General features: G+C 37.4%; 1 protein-coding gene across 1 annotated transcript in view; it reads left to right on the forward strand.

The window, feature by feature from the left end:
• The window catches only part of LOC113407210 (dihydropyrimidine dehydrogenase [NADP(+)]), a 602,627-nt gene extending 583,982 nt beyond the window's left edge, over window positions 1–18,645 (forward strand). The window contains exons 21-23 of the mRNA XM_026655393.2: window positions 2,144–2,287; window positions 12,839–12,979; window positions 17,509–18,645. Coding sequence (XP_026511178.1) covers window positions 2,144–2,287; window positions 12,839–12,979; window positions 17,509–17,679 — 456 coding nt within the window. The 3' untranslated portion in view covers window positions 17,680–18,645. The remainder of the gene's footprint in view (window positions 1–2,143; window positions 2,288–12,838; window positions 12,980–17,508) is intronic.
• The last annotated feature ends 433 nt before the right edge of the window (window positions 18,646–19,078 follow it).

Below are 19,078 nucleotides of genomic sequence, written 5' to 3' on the forward strand. Positions count from 1 at the left end.
GGCGGGTAGGAAGTGTGAGTGTCTGGGCTTGGGGGGAGCAGCGGCTGGATTGTGGCGGGGGCAGGGGTGTGAGTGTCTGGGGTGGGGGTGGGGGAGAGAGGCATGACTGGGCCCTGTGGTGGAGGGGGCAGAGAAACAGGAACTGGGTTGTTGTTTCTTTGACCCTCAACTCCTGGGGAGATTTTTGTGTGTGTCTGTATTGTTATCATACTTGCTGACGGGTATTTTGAAATAAATTACCAAAATAATTGAAACTGGGGTGATTATATAGTGTTATTTTGACTAATAGAATTTTCAGAATTTTTAATTTTTGGTGCAGAATTCCCCCAGGAGTAAATACTAGTTCTGTTCTTACTTCTGCTTGCAGAAGTTTTTACAAGTTAATTGTGAGACATTCCTCAATCTTTTTACTCTCCATAAATGGGACTCCTGTGTTTTTGGCATCTGTAAAGAAAGGGAAATTACTTAACTATAATTCTGCTTCTTTGAAGCAACCACACATGTTTTTCACTCCTTCACCCATCTCCCCTCAAAGTTAGAGTTTCTGTTTTGTGGGGGCTGTCAAGCCTAAGTTTATTTCCATTCTTGAGATGATCTCCATCTCCTGAATTCTGGAGATTGCATACATGTCATTTACATAACTGGGATCTTTAAGAGGACTGTTGCTTCCAGCACACTTGAGAAATGAGAAGGTTCCAGGAGAACAGAAAATACACTTATGCCAGACTGCCAGTTAGTAGACTCAGAGTGCCAAAAAACAAACAACTGAGGGAGATCCACCCTTTGTCACGCGAGGAAGCTGACACCCCAAAAGTGGGACTCCTGTGTGGAAATAATTACTGGTGAGGAACTTTTCCATGTAAATATCAGCAGAGGAATAGAATAACTATTAATATTATTTTTAATTAAAGTATTTTAAAACTATTCAGCGGATACTTCCAGAAAGGTACTGCATCAGAGCCTGGAATGTTTTTTAAGAATTTATTTTAAAAAGTCATGTTGACATTGTCCCTTTAAATTTATTGTGATGACATTGTTTCCAGTTGGACATGCTTGACGTGCTAAAATTATTACAATGAATTAATGCTCACGATAACAATCTAGGATATTTATCTCCTGCTACTAATTACAGTAATATAATTGCACTTAGACTAGACTCTGAGCTTAGTTTATTCACTCCATTTAAATGCTCTCAGATAATAAAAAAAAAACTAGTTTTCCCAGGGCTCATTCTATTTCATAAGTAGGAACCAGGTTTTTCAGTCACTTTTAATTCACAGCAACTTACTAGGTCATGAGGATTTAGTAAGCAGTAGTTTTCCAAATCTCCACCATCTAGACAAATGACTGTGGGTGAGAGAGTCTCTAGTAATCTTTTGAAACTTGAACCAGCAGTTCTATGTTGTTAGCTGAGACAGAACATTTTGGCATTTAAAGATGTCTTCCAGCAGCAATATTTGTCTAAGCAAGCCCAGACATTAAAAGATCTAAAAGAGAGTGAGGACTTTGAATAGAGGTAGAATTATGAAATGAATAAAATTAAATCATCTTAGTGTTCACGTGGCACTTGTTAGCAGTACTTCAACAGGCCCAGATAACTTTGAGGCATCATATCACAAGGATGTGTGTGCTTTATAAAGTCAATGGGCACATCCATGTAGCTTTAAAACTACAGTTGGTATAATAGATATCATAGTGGGTGTATTATTGAACAATGGTGGAGTTTCTTAAGCTGATCTTTATTTACTTTTATGATTACATAATATATAATACATATCTTTCCATGTACTGTAAGAATAAAGTTGAGTTTGAATTATTTATACAAGGTGATCAATATTTATTATGTACAATACAAATACACCATGGGAGGATAGGAGTTTGTTGAATGCTGTCTGCAATGCAGCCATTTTTTGTTACCGTGTATTATGATTTTAATATTCAAACTCTGTTATTGTTTTGAGGTCAGATCTTGAAGTTATGTCTCAGTTTTATTCATTTCTTAGTAAGAATCCCATCAACTTCAATGGGAGCCTTCCTGAATAAGAAATGAATCAATGCTCAGCAAGGCCTTGGCCCTTTGTTAATATTCATTTATGTGTTTTATATACTTGCTAAATAGTATATTTTCTGGTTTTCAATTTAGAAACTGCCTAGTTTTGGACCTTACCTTGAGCAGCGCAAAAAGATAATAGCCGAAAACAAGATTAAACTGAAGCAGCAAACCACAACTGTTGTACTGCCTGAGAAAAAGCATTTTATTCCCAAGAAGCCCATTCCAGCAGTCAAGGTAAAAGAATTAAATAAATATATTTAATAGTGAACAGCCACCACACTGCTGATGCAAACAATTATTATTGGCTGTTGAGTTGGTTATTGTGTTTGTAAGCTTGTTATACAACGTTAAATAGAGTGTCAAGAAAAAGGCAACCAATTTTCTATGCAGGCTCTCAGAGCTTTTAAACAAAGTGGGTGGGAAAAGATTTGTGTTTTACCTGTAGAAGTGTGTGTTCTTCTCCCTAATGACACTTGTCAAATTCAACAGGCATCTGGGCAGAACAATAAAGGTGCATATGGGGAGAAGATGGTATTTTGAATAATAAATGTAAGGTAAAAATGTTCAAAAGTCTCCATTAATTCTTGATGCATCCATTTTTGGCTGCTCAATTTGAGGCACCTAGATCTTGATATTTAGAGGTGCTAAGTGCTCACATCTCTCACTGATTTCAATAGAAATAGCAGGTGCTCAGCATGTGTGAAAATCAGGACCTAGGTTTTCAAGTTGGATACCTAAAACTTGAAAATTTTGGCCCAAGTGATTTCTCTGATTTCTCCTAAGTCACAGAGTGACTCAGTGATAGAGTCAAAATAAAGCCTCAACTCTCAGGTCTCATATATCACAACCTAACGTTCATTCCTATATACCCAAGCTCTCCCTGCTCCTTCCCCACCATAATAATGACACAGTAGCCAATAATTCCAGTAGGGAAATTATAGAAGATAAGTGTTCTAAGGCCACTTCATATTACACTCAGACAGACCCAAGGGCTAAAAAAGAAAAAAAAATCTATCTCGATCAGTTCAAATAAGTGCATCCTCCTTCTATGATACAAAATGAAAATGACTTCTGCTAACCCTCCTGATCACATAGAAGAATTTCAGTCAATCAAGGACAAAGGCGAAATACCATGTGACTTTCATCATGTGACCTCGTCTCTGTGAACTAACCCAACAAATGACGCTTGAACTTGAAATACAACACAAACGGTGATTTAATAAAATTTATAGCTATGCAGAGAGAGGGAAAAGCTTTTGCAGAAAGTTTGCAAATCACATAATGTTCAGAGTTTGCCAACACAGATAGAAGTCAAAACTAAGATAATTTTGAGCATTTCTGCAGCTTGTGTCAAACAGGTTGCACTGCTCTATTGACCTCCACTTCTTTTTTGGTTTCATTTTTTTGGTGTACATCATGCTGATAGTGCAATCAATTTTTATTCTAAGGGGCTGATCTTCTTTCCCTTATGTATATGAAAAGTCCCAAAGAATAGAGAGAACTTTAAAAAAAAAAAAAAAAAAGGTTAAAGACTGTTTGACCCTCAGAGGTTTTACAGTTTAATTCTGTTTGTAGGGGAAGTACTGATGCAATGAAGAAAAAAAAAACCCCTGCATTTTCAATGAGACAACTTCTACTACAGATAAACCTAAAACTCACCAGAAGTAAATAAACCACATGGGATAAAAGGAAGTTTAGTAGGCGAGAAAGGACAGACATAAAAAGAGACAGGGAAAAGAACAAAGAGGGAAATGTTTGGATGTGTGAATAAAAATCTGAGGAAGAAATAGAAAGACAAACTCAGTAATTAGCAATAAAAAATAGAAGAAAACTGTAGGACCAGGAAGTAGGTTGAAAGGATTGTACTGCAGAAAAGGTCCAGAGCTACTGTTCTTAGTTAGGTAAAACTCCCACTGAAGCTAAGACTTAGAGTCTGTCCTCCTTTAAAAACTATGTTTATACTGGCCAGCCGTAACAAGATTAATTGTTTCTACGTGCTCACGTACATGTTTCCTCTCCAGCCACCTATCTGTTTATTTAGCATGTCCCTTCTTTCTGCTACTAGCCTCTCCATATAGATTACCCTGTCCACTAATTTAAATTCTCTGACACAGATTTATTTATTCTCTCAACTAGCACAGACCATTATGCCCCACAAACCTACATCATTCTTGTTTGAACTAGTTTTCAACCATACGTTCAATTTCTTCATCTGCCATCTCTACCTCATCATGAGCACACAACTATTAGTATTTCAGGGGAAACTATACGTGATGTTATGATTTTTGCTTCATAGTGATTTCTTGTTCTTCAAACATGGTTTACAGGACTTTGAGTCTATGTCTCCACATATTTGTTCCAACAAAGATCAAAGCAGTGACTTCTCTGCATCTCCTCTCATGCTGTTGTCCATGATGACCCCCATCCCTACTATAACACCTGAAAAAGGCATCTCAGTTCATCTCACAATCTAAGCAAGTTTGAGTTAGATCAATAAGTGGATAGGAGGCCCACTATCTGCACCCAGGGTGCTGCAGGCAGCCATATATGATTCAGTAATGATATTCTTTCCTTTCTTCTGGTATTGAACCAGTGCTCCAGAATGGTGTTCAGACACTGTGCTGCTGTGACTAAAAAACGAATGTGGTCATTAAAAGATCCCATGTAAAAGTACTGGTGATATTTTCTCATTTCTTGGCCAAAATTCTAATATGGAATATTTACAATTTGCCAAATTCCCCTTTTTGCACCCACATAGAATATCAGGGTTGGAAGGGGCCTCAGGAGGTCATCTAGTCCAACCCCCTGCTCAAAGCAGGACCAATCCCCAGACAGATTTTTGCCCCAGATCCCTAAATGGCCCCCCTCAAGGATTGAATTCACAATCCTGTGTTTAGCAAGCCAATGCTCAAACCACTGAGCTATCCCCCTAGTTTTAATTTGATGTGATATTCATCTCCTGACTCAAAACATTGTGCAGTGTGGTTGTGTGCTTAACAGCACCCAGAGATGGCTGTGTTATATTAGTGGATGAAGTGATTCCTACATACCTACACAAAGAGAGAAAATGAGGGCCAAAAAAATAGGCATACTGGATCAGACCAGTGGTTCATCTAGTCCGGTATCCTGTCTTCAACAGTGACTAGTCCAGATGCTTCAAAGGAAGGTGCAAGAAAAACCATAATGGACTATTATGGAACAGACTGCCAAGTGAAGTTTCTTTCTAACCCTTCCTTATCAGACCTATGCCCTAAAGAATGATGATTTATCTCCCTTCTTAAACAAATGTAACTCTGGATGTTCTCATTATCCATCTTATGTCTAATCCTTTTCTGAATCCTACAAAGGCACTGATTTCAATAATATCTTGTTGCAATGAGTTCCAGAGGTAAATTGTGTATTTAAAACGTATTTGATCGATTTTCTATTTTGTTCTCTTTCAATGTCATTGATCGTCCATGTACTGATTTGGCTGATTTATACATTTCATTATTTTGTACATCTCTTTCACTGCTCCTCCTTTTTCCATGGCCATAATGCCTTTCATTTTCTGTTTCTGAATCTACTCTGTTTTTAACATAACTTTTTAAAGATAGGATTACTGGAACTAAACAGGTTGTTCTAGGGCTTTGTATACTATTGATTTCTACAGTGGTATAATTGTAATATTGGTTATGTTTTCTTCTTTTCTATTCTCTATGTATCCTAACATTTTGCTCTTTTTTTGAGCACCATGACATACTGAACAGAGGTTTTCATTAAGCTGTCTACATTGATGCCCAACTCATTTTCCTGAGTAGCTTTAGTTAAGTTATATCATCTCAAATGGCATAAGTAGTTCAGAGTATTCATTCTGATGTGCATTATTAGCTTTTGCCAACATTGAATGTCACCTGCCATCATGATGCCCATTCACCTAGTTTTGTAAAGTAAATCTGAAGTCTTTCAGGGCTTCTGTAATATTGTCTAATCTAAAAGCAATGCAAATTTTGCCAACTCAGTGTTCATCCTCTTTTCCAGAGCACTGCTAAACATATTAAACACCACCAGTCCTTTTATCATTTTGAAAATTGATCATTTTATTCCCACTCTTTATTTTCTGCCTTTTAGCAAGATTCTAAGCCAGGACTCTGTATTTTCCATATTAGTATCTAAAACAGACTTTCTGAAAGTCCAAATAAAAGTTGCCGACGGCTTCTCCTTTATTCACTACTTTTGTTGGCATGCTCAAGGAATTCTAATAGATTCAAGAAGCACAATTTTCCTTTAGCAAACCATATTGTCTTGTGTCCATCATATCATTCTAAGTTGTTGGCTTTTTTGTTTGTTTGTTTTAATTCTATATCTAGTTAACATATCAATCAGTTGACTTGCTTTACCAAAGTAAAACTTACAGGTTTGTAAATCACAGAGCAGTCCTTTTTGAAAAGACAGGTGCAACATTTGCTATCTTTCAGTCTATTGGCTGATTTTCATGAGATTGCATATTTTTGTTAGCAGCTCAGCCACTTCTCAAGCTCACCCATCAGAACTCTCAGGTATAGCCTTGAGGTCCTGGTGTCCAGTTCCTCTTTCATTTATCAGTTTGTTCCAGCTTCTCTTTTTATACCTCTGTCTCTGGCGACAATTCACTTTCATTATCAGGAGTAGGTATCTCCCCAGCAACTTCTGTGGAGAAGACCAATGCAAATCATTTAGCTTCTCAGCAATGTACTTATTCTCTTTAATTACTCCCTAATAGCGGGACTCCCCTGGAGTCACTGATTCTTTTTACAATCTATGGTTGTATAGGTTGTAAAGCACTCAAATGCTATGATCATGAGAACTATACAAATGTCTATACAGAAATAAATAACTTATTTGGGATCCCTCCGGATAAACATTGCTATATAAACATAAGAATGCATTATGAATATAGTTATTGCTTGATGTTGAATCATTTTCTTCAGTGTTTACTTCATCATCACCATCATGCTCTCACAGATTTGAGAACCTGTTCAGCCTTTTCATAGAATAGGCTTTATTTTTCGCTGATACTAATTTAGCGCCCACCAGTCTTCCACATTATATACTCCAGACTTTTACTCTGTGTCCCCCTACTCTCTGTTGCTGTTGACTTGTGAGTGCTCAAAGTATCTAGCTGATGAACCTTTCATTCATTGTGTAATATGCCAAAATGGCTATTTAGATCTGAAAATAAACAATAAGACCACAGACGTACGTGCTCTCTTTGGATTTCATCTAGGAGACATAATACTAGTATTGTGCACTGTCCTGTAATAAAAGGATTCCTTTAATGTATGTCCCTCATCTCTTGGACACATTGTGTTTTACAATGTTATCTGTGTGAAACAAGCTACAAAAAGAGACAGCAAACCCAACAGTAAACCAAGCATGAACTGTGAATTTTATTTTAAAATACAGCTTTGCTAATATGGTTAATGAAAAGCTAATACCATAAAATACTTTACAAGTTACCATTTAAAATGCAGTTATAGTAATAAAAGTCACTGTGTAAAACCAACGCCATCTTACTCAAAAGAACTGCTCCTTGTGTGTATTCAAAATCATATCTATTTACTTTCATGACAAAATGAGTTTTAACTTTTTTTTACTCTTGTTAGCACCAGTAAGTCAATAGTTAATGGATTCTACTCTGATTCACTTCTAAGCAACCGAATTGCTAATTAATTGCAGTTGCCGGACCAAATTCTGCTCTCAGTTATACCTGTGCATCCCTATTGATGAGAGCAGAGCTGCACAGGTAAAACTGAGGGAAGAATTCAAAACCAATGGGATTGCATATAGGTATAATTAAGGACAGAATTTAGTTTGCAGGATTTTATTGCTGGTGGTAATGCACAAGCAAGAAAGAACACAGCTTGACTTTCAGAACCTGCCTTGTGTTTTCAGGGCTGGTAATTAGCAAAAACATCATCATACTGTAAACTGTGAAAATTTAATCTGTAGGCCATTGAGAGACTATAAACATGGAACCCCTTGATGCCATTTTAGAGAATAATTTTTTTGGTGTGTAACTGCACTTTAAACAAAAAAGCCAGCTATTTTTTGCTGTACTGTTTTTTTCCAAACATTTACTTTTTGATCCAAGCAAGAAGCTCTGAGGTATTTTGAGACATTGCACCTGTAAAACATCATGTAAGTACTATCAGTGTTTCTTTACTCATCTAAATATACATGACACTTTACCATTAAATAAAGACAAAGATCTTGCTCTAAAGATGGCACTAATAAAAAAAAGAACTGTCCAACAGTATAAAAAATCATTTTCACAATATTTTGGAGCCACAGCAATGACTCTTTACAGTTTGTAATGTGTATATGTTTGACACAGCATATTGTGGTAAACATTTCCCCCTTCCATATTTGAGATGCTAAATTCCCACACAGGTGTATTCATGTGTGCTGTAAGAAGCAGCATGGGAGTTTGCTAAAAGTTCAAAAACTTAGCACAACACACCCCATTTTTTAATTGTCATCTCTGGGGAAGATTCCTTAAGCTTAATTTATTCCATATACTTATGGGAATGCCTAGTGTTCCTAAGACTCTCCATTCATAGAGTTTAAGGCCAGAAGGGACCATTATGATCATCTAATCTGACCTGCTGCATAACACAGCCCATAAAATTACACAAAGTAGTTCTTGCATCAAGTCCATAAATGATTCTTGATCTAGAGCATAGCTTTCAGATAGATATCCAATCTTGATTTAAAGACTTCCCGTGTTAGAAGAATCCACCACATCCCTAGGTAAATTGGTCCAGGTTAATCACGCACACTGTAAAAAATGTGCACCCTATTTCTAGTTTGAATTTGTCTAGCTTCAGCTTCCAGCCACTGAATCTTGCTATACCTTTGTCTGCTAGAGCCTTCTCCTAGCAGAAATCTTCCTGTGCAGATACTTAAAGACCATGAGCAGTCAATGGAAAGCTGCATCACTTATATGATACACTGGTTTTATACAATTTCAGCAAACTCTAAAATGAAGATGTAAACTTTAGTATACAGAGATACCATGTGGATTCATGACACACAATGGAGGATTTTGCATCTATTAGTCAATGAAGAGATCACATAGTATCTAATATTGCGATAGACCAATTGATGACACTAGGACACATATTTTAAACTGTGACAGGTATAATACAAACAAGTGCATATGTACTCTTTAGCAAGCATGGATCTGAATTTTGCAATCAGATTCCTTGGTCTCCGAAAGATTCCAAAACTGAATTCAGTAGCAACCTGGAAAATGCACACCCACATTCTTTTTTCTAAGTTAAATATGAAAATACATATGAAAATTAATTTCTATTCATATTTATGCTATCTTCAAATATTCAGTGTGCCATATTTTTATGCTGAAAAGGCACTAATACCCTGTAATTGTTGTCAAGTGGGAGCTGAAGGTCTCAACTGTTGGCAAAGAACAGTTGAAGCACTTAAGCAGGCGTTGAGGTGTTGTTACAGACAAGGCAGTTGAGTAATTTGGCACTGGGAAAGAGATGCATCTGCACTTTCCTTTTCCTTCTGTGTGCAGATATGGTGGTTGACTTAGCAACCATTGACAGAAACTTCCCTCCCCCATGCCTTCACACAAATTCTGCTACTGCATTACATAGTGATGGCTAGGTGCATTAGCTGAAAATGTCACCTCATACTATATAATAATACTGTCATTTAAATTATCATTGTTAAGTCTCAGAGTTCAGGCAAGCTTCTGGAGATGAATGGGAGCCATTCACACCCCTCAAGCTCTATGCAGGCTCAGGAAGACCAGGCAGGATCAGTTTACATTTAATTCACATTTTGAAGCTTTCCTTTGCAGTCATAACAGCTAAGATTATATTTATCTTGTTTTGAAAGGTAGCATCAGGATGATCTGGGAGTGCTTAGCATCTCTGAAAATGAGGTCATTCCAAATAATAATAAAACCCCTTAGTTTCTGAATCCCATCCTGCAGCAATTTGTGGTGTCTGAAATTTTAGAAAAGAAGGCTTTGGATATGGTTAATTTAATAAGTAATACAAATATAAATAATATACATGTACATATTTCACAATGGATCCCATTTTTGAGAGATTACAATAGGATGGAACAGGAAATTGGTTATTCAAAAACTTGATGCAAGGTACATTGATCAAATACCTTGTATTCCTGGAGAATAAATATTTTTGTATGTTCCACTGAAGAGTACAAGAGGAAAAAGTGAGGAATTTTGCATCAGATATTTTGATCATGCAGATGATACCTAAACTGTTTGAAGCATGCAGTTCTAGACAGAGGTTGTCTGTTTCTCATATGGAGCTTGACCTGCGGGGGTTTCAATTGACTTGGATCAAATCCATAATGATAATCACAATTATTACCTGATCTAGTATGGAAAATTAGTAGAAATTCAGTACTGCAGCTCCTATAACGTACAGAGATCTAGCTAGTACTTTGAGTTATGCATATTTTTGAAGCAAAAGATAAAATTTACCTTCGTGTCACTGCTTTCATTGTTTAGTCCAAATTTATCTTAATTATGTAGAATCTTTAAAATTATTTTAACAGATTTTGCAACCTCTGGTCCTTTGTTAAAAGTCAATTTAGATAGCACCTTTGCATAATATCTAGGCAACTTACAGCACTATGAATCTTTGAAAATGTGTTGGTGTTCAATCCCACCACATTTAGAAAGCAGGAAGTTAAATAGGCTACAACAGCATAAATCCCAATCCTGAAATTCACTGTGTTCCACACAAAGTGAATTGCCATAATTAACAACTTTCTGTCAATGGTTTTTAGCAAATCAGACAATGCAGTAAGGCATATTAAGTCAGAGATATGTACAGGAGGTTACCTCGTCTGATGGGGAAAATTGAGAGTTTTGTTGCTTTCATGATTTGATTGAATTCAGTTATATTTTCCCCCAAGATCACTGTCCATGAGGCTAGTATCACAGTAACATTCTTTTACTGCCAATGCCAATACACACATTAAAAATATAGGGCATTAAAAATTCAGCATATGCTAACAGTTAGCACACAGCAGTATCTGAGATACCCGGTTTCCCTGTGCTTGGAATATAGAGTAACTATGGCAGCTTTTTAATACAAGCACTGTAGAATACTACTATTAATATGTATATATATATATATATAAGTACACATTCTTCTTTTTGTGCAGACAGGATTTGAGAAAGAGAATACTTTCCATTTGCTTTGGGCACAATTGATTGTGTATATTGATTCAGGGCAAGATAGTGAATCACCCCATTTGCTTGTAAAGGGTGAAATCAGGTCACCCTCTGCAATGAGCTTTGTGCTAGAATGTTTCCACCAGGAATGTTATGGAGCAACCTTTGCAGCAGCTCCTCGGACGCTACTGCAGCCCATCAGCTACTGATGGTGCTGCCTGCAGCTGCTACAACTCCCGCAGGAGAGGGTTTTGGGCAGTGAAATGTCGTAGTTATTGACCCAGTGACCATGTCCCCAAATCACAGACAGAGTAAGGAGTCTCCCTGCCCCTCACTGTGTGGGTTACCTGTATGGTTACTGCAAGGAAGGGACACTGAGGTAGCAAGCCTGAGTACCACTAAACACTGAGTTCTGCTATGCTTTATAAAACAATGACAACTGTTTTTCACTGTTGCTGAAATGTCTTACGTACTTCATGTGTCAAGCAATGGTCCACTTAATCTGATGAACAAACAAAAAGAACAATGGCATGGGAATGTTCTTCATCATGTGAGAAAAACCAAAGACAATCACTGTAACAAACTATTAGAGTGTTTTCTTTGGGGGATAGCTGTGGACAGTTAAATTAATCCCTAGAGACTTGGGTCCTATTCCCCTCTCTGCTATCAACTCACTCTGTAATCTTGGACATGTCATTGAACTTCTATGTGCATCTGTTATTCCACATGTAAAATGGGAACATAATGCTTACCCACCCTACTAAAGTGCTAAGAGATCTACAGCTGACAAGCACAACACACAGGAAGCACAAAGTGGTTTACATTGTTGTTTTCTACTTTTTGTTTATTAAGAGAGATGAACTTGTTTGCATCTGATGTGTCACATTTAGCCTTCTCTAAGTATAATTGCATGCATTTTATTCAGCAAGTGTTTAGGGATCTGCAAACTTCCATTCACACAGGTAGTCCCCTTGAAAGCAAAAGTGTTGTTCCCTTGAATAAGGATTTGTGGAATGAGGCCCCGGTATTGTAAGTTTGCAATAAAGAGCTGATTCTCAAGCCATTTGCTTGTCTTTCTAAGGAGAGAAAAGCAATTGTTGTTCTCTTTGTCCCTTGTTCTTTAATGATGCCCCTTTCTTTTCCTGCAGTGAGTTCTTAAATCTGTGCTAATGAAAAGTGACCAAGGACAACCAGATTGCATGTGCCATGTCACTTCTCTTTTGTGCCCCATTTTGTTCCCTGTAGTGCTACACAATGGTGGCTAAGCATAAGTTAATTAAATAGCGCATTTAAAATCAAGTGCTAAATGCTAAATGTGGACAGACAGACACTTGTAGATCTGCCTGCAGTTTAATTTTATAGACATTCAATACCCTTTATCTACATTTTACGATATAGGAAGTGTGAAATTTGACAAATTTTAACATTTATTTCAAAAACTGTAAACATTGCCGTAGTGTCTGCAAGAAACTCCCATGTTAAAATACTGTAGAGTGCTCTTATATGGCTATAAAAAAAACAACAAAAACATAAAAATACAAAAGTTGGGTACCTTCTAAGTGATTCCGTTTTTTTCTCCCTAGGATGTAATTGGAAAAGCACTGCAGTACATTGGAACATATGGTGATCTTAGCAACACAGAGCAAGTTGTGGCTCTGATTGACAAGGAAATGTGCATCAACTGTGGCAAATGCTACATGACCTGTAATGATTCTGGCTACCAGGTAAGAACATGGCTGTAATTAGCAAAAAGGCACAGTGAGTTATCTTTCTGTTGCTGAGACAGAAACAATCCACCTTCTGTTAACGAGCATGTGACAAAAATAGCTGTATAAAATATCGACTTTTAACACCAGCATGCTCCTAAGCTATACTGAGAGAACCCTGACTGATCCGGTTGTAGGGGTTGTCCATTATGGACTTTGTTGGAGATTTGTGTTGAATAGAACAGAAACTCCTCTTCACAACCTCTTTTAGTCCCTCAGAAGTTATCTTTATGACATCTACATCATCAGGAGTTTTTTGTTTTGTTTTTTTTTGGTTTTGATGGGAAGTAAATAAAGGAGGACCCAGTATGGACTGCTGCAAATTCAATTCTTCAAAGGTCCTTAAGTAACTAAGGGAGAGGGGGTAGGATTCGCCCCTGTCAAGCCCACAGGGCAGTGGGAGGAAAGAAAATATGCCCACCTGCCAGATACCTGTTCAAAAATTGAAACCTTGCCTGAGGTTTGTCAAACTAACTAAGCTGGAATCAGCCCTGATTTGGGAGAGATTTCCATTTCTGTGTGAATCAACCCTCCAATATGATGAATTAACTTCCACAGGGAAGAAGGGAGGGCCTGGTAGGTTGATAGGTCCAGAAATCACTGCACCTGGCATATGTCATTGTTTTGAGTTGGGAGAACTGTTGAAAGCAAGCTATTTATTCCTTGAATTCTACCATGTACAGTAACATATAGTTCTGTGAAATTCACTGTTAATTCTGTGAACTATTCCTTGCCCTACTATTGCACATCTGCAGGATTTTGAGGGACTTACCCGTCCAATAAGAAGATAGTAGAGACAGGATTAGCCATTTTAGGTGACCTGTTCTCTTCTCAAACCAAAGTAGGATCCACTAGAATCCCTATGGAAGTCAATACTCCTGGCAGCATTAATTTTCATGACTCCTACACACCCAGTATATATAGGAGGCTGTATTTTAACTAGGCAACAATGTTATATTTTTCAGTGACTTTTACTTTATTTTGAATTCAGTGTGTTTGGTAGTTAAACTGATTTTTAACTAAATATAGTGAGAGAAATAACCTTTCTTTGTAAACCTTTCTTTGTAAAAATCACTTACCACAACAATTAATCTGGGGAAAAGCCAAGCACTTACAAAAACTGATAAGAGAAAATAAATGTTTAATCTAAACCCAGACTGTGCTCTGACAGTAGCCTAATTTTTCTAGCAATGATGCTGAGTGTCCCTCCTGGCTTAGCAGCCTGCAGGGCCCTCTCCCCTTCGCTGGATCATAAGCAGCAAAGCTCCCCATGCTTCCACAGCATTCCTCTGCTCCACTGCAGGGTCAAGCCCTATAGAGCAGAGTTCCTTGATTCAAATCTCCACTCAGTCCACCAAACCATGTCATAGTAATGGGAGAGTCACTGTAATGTCATGAGACCTAAGCTTTCACCTAACTACCCTAAGCTATTTTATTAGCAAAAATTATCCCAATAGGAAATGGTTTTAATGTTGTAAATGCAAATGCAGTTTCAAAATTCAAATTCAAAAAACCATTTTTGTCATTTTAAATCAAAATTTGTTTGGTAAATAAAGCAGTTAAACCATGATAAGTCTTTTAAGCACTCTGTGTAAGGACATTAAAAGTCCTCTGGGTCCTTACACAAACAGAGAAACATGGATACACACTGGACAACAAGTTCCAGATTACTAAACACACACAAGGGCAGCGCTTGTTTTCCTCTTACACAACCATCATTGTCAGCATGTCCACTGGCAGTTTGCAGGCTGGAGGGGTGTGAGTTTTCGCTGAGGTGGGGCAGGCAGATCGGACTGCAAGTCTGGTAAAGGTTAGCTGGCAATATGCAGGATATTGTAAGTGCCTGCAGGCACCAAGCAAGCAGTTTGTAAAGTTCATTTGGATAACAGAGGTTACCAGAAAATGAAGCACTCAGAGGAAACAGTGCATCTGATTCCATAGAGGCATTTCCAAAAAAAGGGGGGGGGAGGGAGGAGAGGGGGCGCTAATGCACAGAAAGCAAAAAAACAAGCAGCGCACAATATGATAGGATTCTGTGGGACACAGAAGACAAGACAGACGCACAATAACTGTATCTCTGTTACAAAAGATTTTTTTAAGGGCATCACCATAATTAAGTTCTACAATATTCTACAGTAACAGTCTAATATACTGGCCCTTACAATGGCAATACTGCAGGGTTGGGGGATTTTACTGTAGAATAGTACCATATTTATAGTAAGGCTAAGATACGCCAAACAATCTTCCATGGGCTAAACTGGAAAAATTTACTTAAAACACCTGTCTAAATTACAGGTTCCATGTGCCAAACTAATCCAAAATATATAATATAAAGACCTTTCTACACAGTGAGCCATGCATAGGAGAAGACACTCTGATTTAAGATAGAGACCATGGCTCAGATCATCAGCTGATATGAATCTTCACATTAGTGAAGTTAAACTGATTTATGTCAGCAGGAGATCTGGCCCTATATCTACTTGTGGCTCCTTCTTCTCTTTGTGGTTAAAGAGGTGGCCCACAAAAAGGAGAAAGCAGCACTGTCTCTAGCATCCACAAGCAACTGCCCTTTCTACTCTGACGCGCATAAAAGTTTTGCAGTAGTGTTTTCCCTTCGATAAGATTTCCCACCTTAGGGGAGGATGTAGCCCTTAGGGAGGTAAGAGTTGATTTCACATTTAATGCAACTTGCTTTGATATAACTTTAAAAAAATCAGCAATAAAAAAAAAAACAGACAGACCCCTGAAGCTTTTCATGGTGTGAAGAATGTTTTTTTCCATCTCTTACTTGCAAAGGGATCAAACATTAAAAAAAAACACAATTTGTCTTCTGCTGAATGCAGATTTTTGTGAATCCAACATATTCAGCTTGCTGGACACACCCATTCTTTAGTCTCTGCAGAGACCTCACTTTGTATGACTACAGCAAAAAAAAGTGTAATTAATGTGAAGTTGAGCACAAATGAATCAGAACTTCTGAGTTAATCATTGCCACATCACCATGTACTATCCCCTTCAAGAAATGCATTGTCATTAGAGATAGATGAACCAGTCCTGCTAACATACAAAACCTTTATTTGTCTCTCAAACCAGACCAGAACTTGGAGGTTCAGACTGGTTCAGTTAATACTTTGGAGAGTGAGATGTCAGCCTACTGCTACTACTATTCATGAGCCTCTTTACTAGTGGAACACAAAAATACACATTGGGAAACCTCAGATCTCTTATGTTCTTGAGTTTCAGAGCTTGGGAAACCCAGAAAAGGCCATATTTAAAGCAGTCAGTGCTGCTGCTGGAGCAGACTGTAGAACCTCTCCTAAAAACAGTGTGTGTGATTCCAGAAGGAAACAAATACTCCCTTTCCCCCAAAGCCTGCCTGAAAGTAGTTGAGAAGAATCTCACCAAGTTCCCAATATTGGAAATACCTGCATCCATTTCACTTTACACAGTGTCAGTAATTTCATTGAAGTCAATGTACCTACTCCCAGGGCGTGAAGATGAGTGCCTGTATAAGTCTTATGCCCCATAAGTCTCCTATGAGTAATACTGTTACAGTAGGGTAGGAAAAGGCCAAATCAAGAGCCCCAATGATCATACATCGGAAGATCTTACTATTAATACATTGCAAGGGAAGAATGAAAGTTGTAGGGGAAACTTAACACAGAATTCCTTGAATTTTCCACTTTAGCTCTCTGCCTGTACAAAGCTTCCTGCTCTAATTTACATAGCCAACATTTTGTTTGTTTCTTTTTTACTCTGTTTTTTCCTTAATCAATGAAGAGTTTGAAGTTAGTCTGATTTTGTTTTTTAAACTGGTATTTTATAGGTGGCTTATTGAAGCTACAATTATGACAAAATATTAAAAATCTTTTTCATGCTAATCATTAATGAGGGCACAGTCCTTGGAAATGTCAGAAATTAAGCAGTCCTATCCGCTCTCACCCCAGATGTCCCTTTTAGCTTTCTAAGGCTTGCAAATAAAATGAATCATAAGTGGCAAAGTATGTGCCATTCCTCGCTAGATTTTCTTAAATTAGCTTGTTTGCATCTTGCAGAGAATAAAAGTAAAAAAAAAAAAAAAACATGATGGTATTTGCAGTGTGTCTCATGTAGAATCCATACAGGACTGGTTTGGATATCTCTTCTGTACCAGTAAACCTGGTGAATTGCTGTGTCATGAAAGATTTTCCTCCCGTGAAGGAAAAATATCTTAATGGAACTTTAAACTTTGTGGGCCATATTCATCCTTTGGGTAACTCAATTTACGATGCAGGGCTTTCAGCAGGGAGTAAATTGGCCCTATAGTTCTAATTTTAAAATGTTTTTTTCCCCCTAGAATTTAAACTGTTGCTATAGCTGCAGTGCAGTATCACACACACACGCCGTGAAGTACAGAGTACTGTAAGACATAAAATGCAGATACTAAAATGGGGCTATTTTTGACCTTTTCCATAAGTGACATCAATACTATTTATTTCTTGTTGCAGGCTATACAGTTTGATCCAGAAACCCACCTGCCCACTGTTACTGACAGTTGTACAGGATGCAATCTCTGTCTCAGTGTCTGCCCTATTATTGACTGCATCAGAATGGTTTCCAGGACAACACCTTATGAACCAAAGAGAGGCCTGCCCTTAGCTGTGAACCCAATGTGTTGAGGTGATCAGTCCAGCAGTTAATGTGAACTTTACATTTCCATGATGCGGTAAATTTGCTTTCCAATTAGTACTTGAAATTTTAACTGTATTAAAATACGTAATGTTGATAGCCCTCATAATTATGGCTATTTTCTCCAGTGATTATTTTAAGGCAAACTATTTTCTTAGATTTCAGAGCAGCAACAGTTAGTCAGTTATTAGCTGTCAGTTGTCCATTATGTAAAGCACAACTTTTTCTTTTGCAAATTTCTGTATTTGATGTTTAATCTTTATAGAGTTTCTAGTTTAAACATAATTAAGTGAGCATTTTTTAACTGACTACAATTCAACATACAAGGAAACTGTTTCCAAGGAGACATTTTGTAATTAAACATTACATTTAATTTCTAAAAAGTTTCTTTGAAATTGTAATTAGCTACATACTATGCAAACAAAGCAATGCGGGGTGCTATTTGTCTATGAAAAGAAGTGAAAGGAGCTTTAAAATAGCATTTCCAATCTGGATTAATCTCTTTCAACTGCTACAGTGTACAATATAGTATTTTCTTAATGCTTCCTCAATTCAACCTTACATTAGACTCTTTTAAAAATACATTTGCTAACCATTGACCTATATTGCACTCTTCACATTTGTGACTTGAATTGGTGTCTAGATTTAGATTTCCTCTATTGAACAATCACAGCACACTTCTTAAAATGCTTTAAACTGTGTTATTACAAAATCCAGGTGTTACGTCAGGTTTTGATTATTAGCACCTTTTCTTTCTGCATAGACATATTCTAAATACGTAACTTTTTAATTATGCCAATTAATGCTTCAGCAACTATAGTTTCATTACGTGAGAATGGAATATGTTACCTCTCTGTGTCTCTCTATGGCTACGTCTACACTATGAGTTAGGGGTGTGATTTCCAGCTCAAGTAAACACATTTGTGCTAGTTCCCATCAAGCTAGCACGAGCTGTGCCTCCACTGTCGTGTTACGGTGGCTATACGGCTATTTATACTCACGCTAGCGCGAGTACGTGTATGCGAGCTGGGAATCACACCCCTAGCTCATAGTGTAGACGTAGCTTCTATGGTACATGTACTGGGTTAGTCTCTCTCCTTCCCCCTCCTCCCCCTATTCATCCCGAGTGGTTATGTTTGGCTACAGTCATGTTACAGCCCAAACAAAATATAGATTTGCCCGGATTGCTAAAGAGCCTTAGCTATTTTTCATTCTCACTAGGAGCTGTCTCATACAAATGTATTGCTATTTTCTTTACCCATATCTGAATATAAAGCCATTTGTTTCATAATAATAATGTGTCTGTTCAGTTAATTATGTGATCAGGAAAATTCATAACCTTTGATTATACACATTTCAGAATTTTCTGTTCTTCTGTTTACATATGTA

This window comes from Terrapene carolina, unplaced genomic scaffold, assembly GCF_002925995.2.
Source record: "Terrapene carolina triunguis isolate 2854851 unplaced genomic scaffold, T_m_triunguis-2.0 Scaffold210, whole genome shotgun sequence".
Lineage (NCBI taxonomy): Eukaryota > Metazoa > Chordata > Testudines > Emydidae > Terrapene > Terrapene triunguis.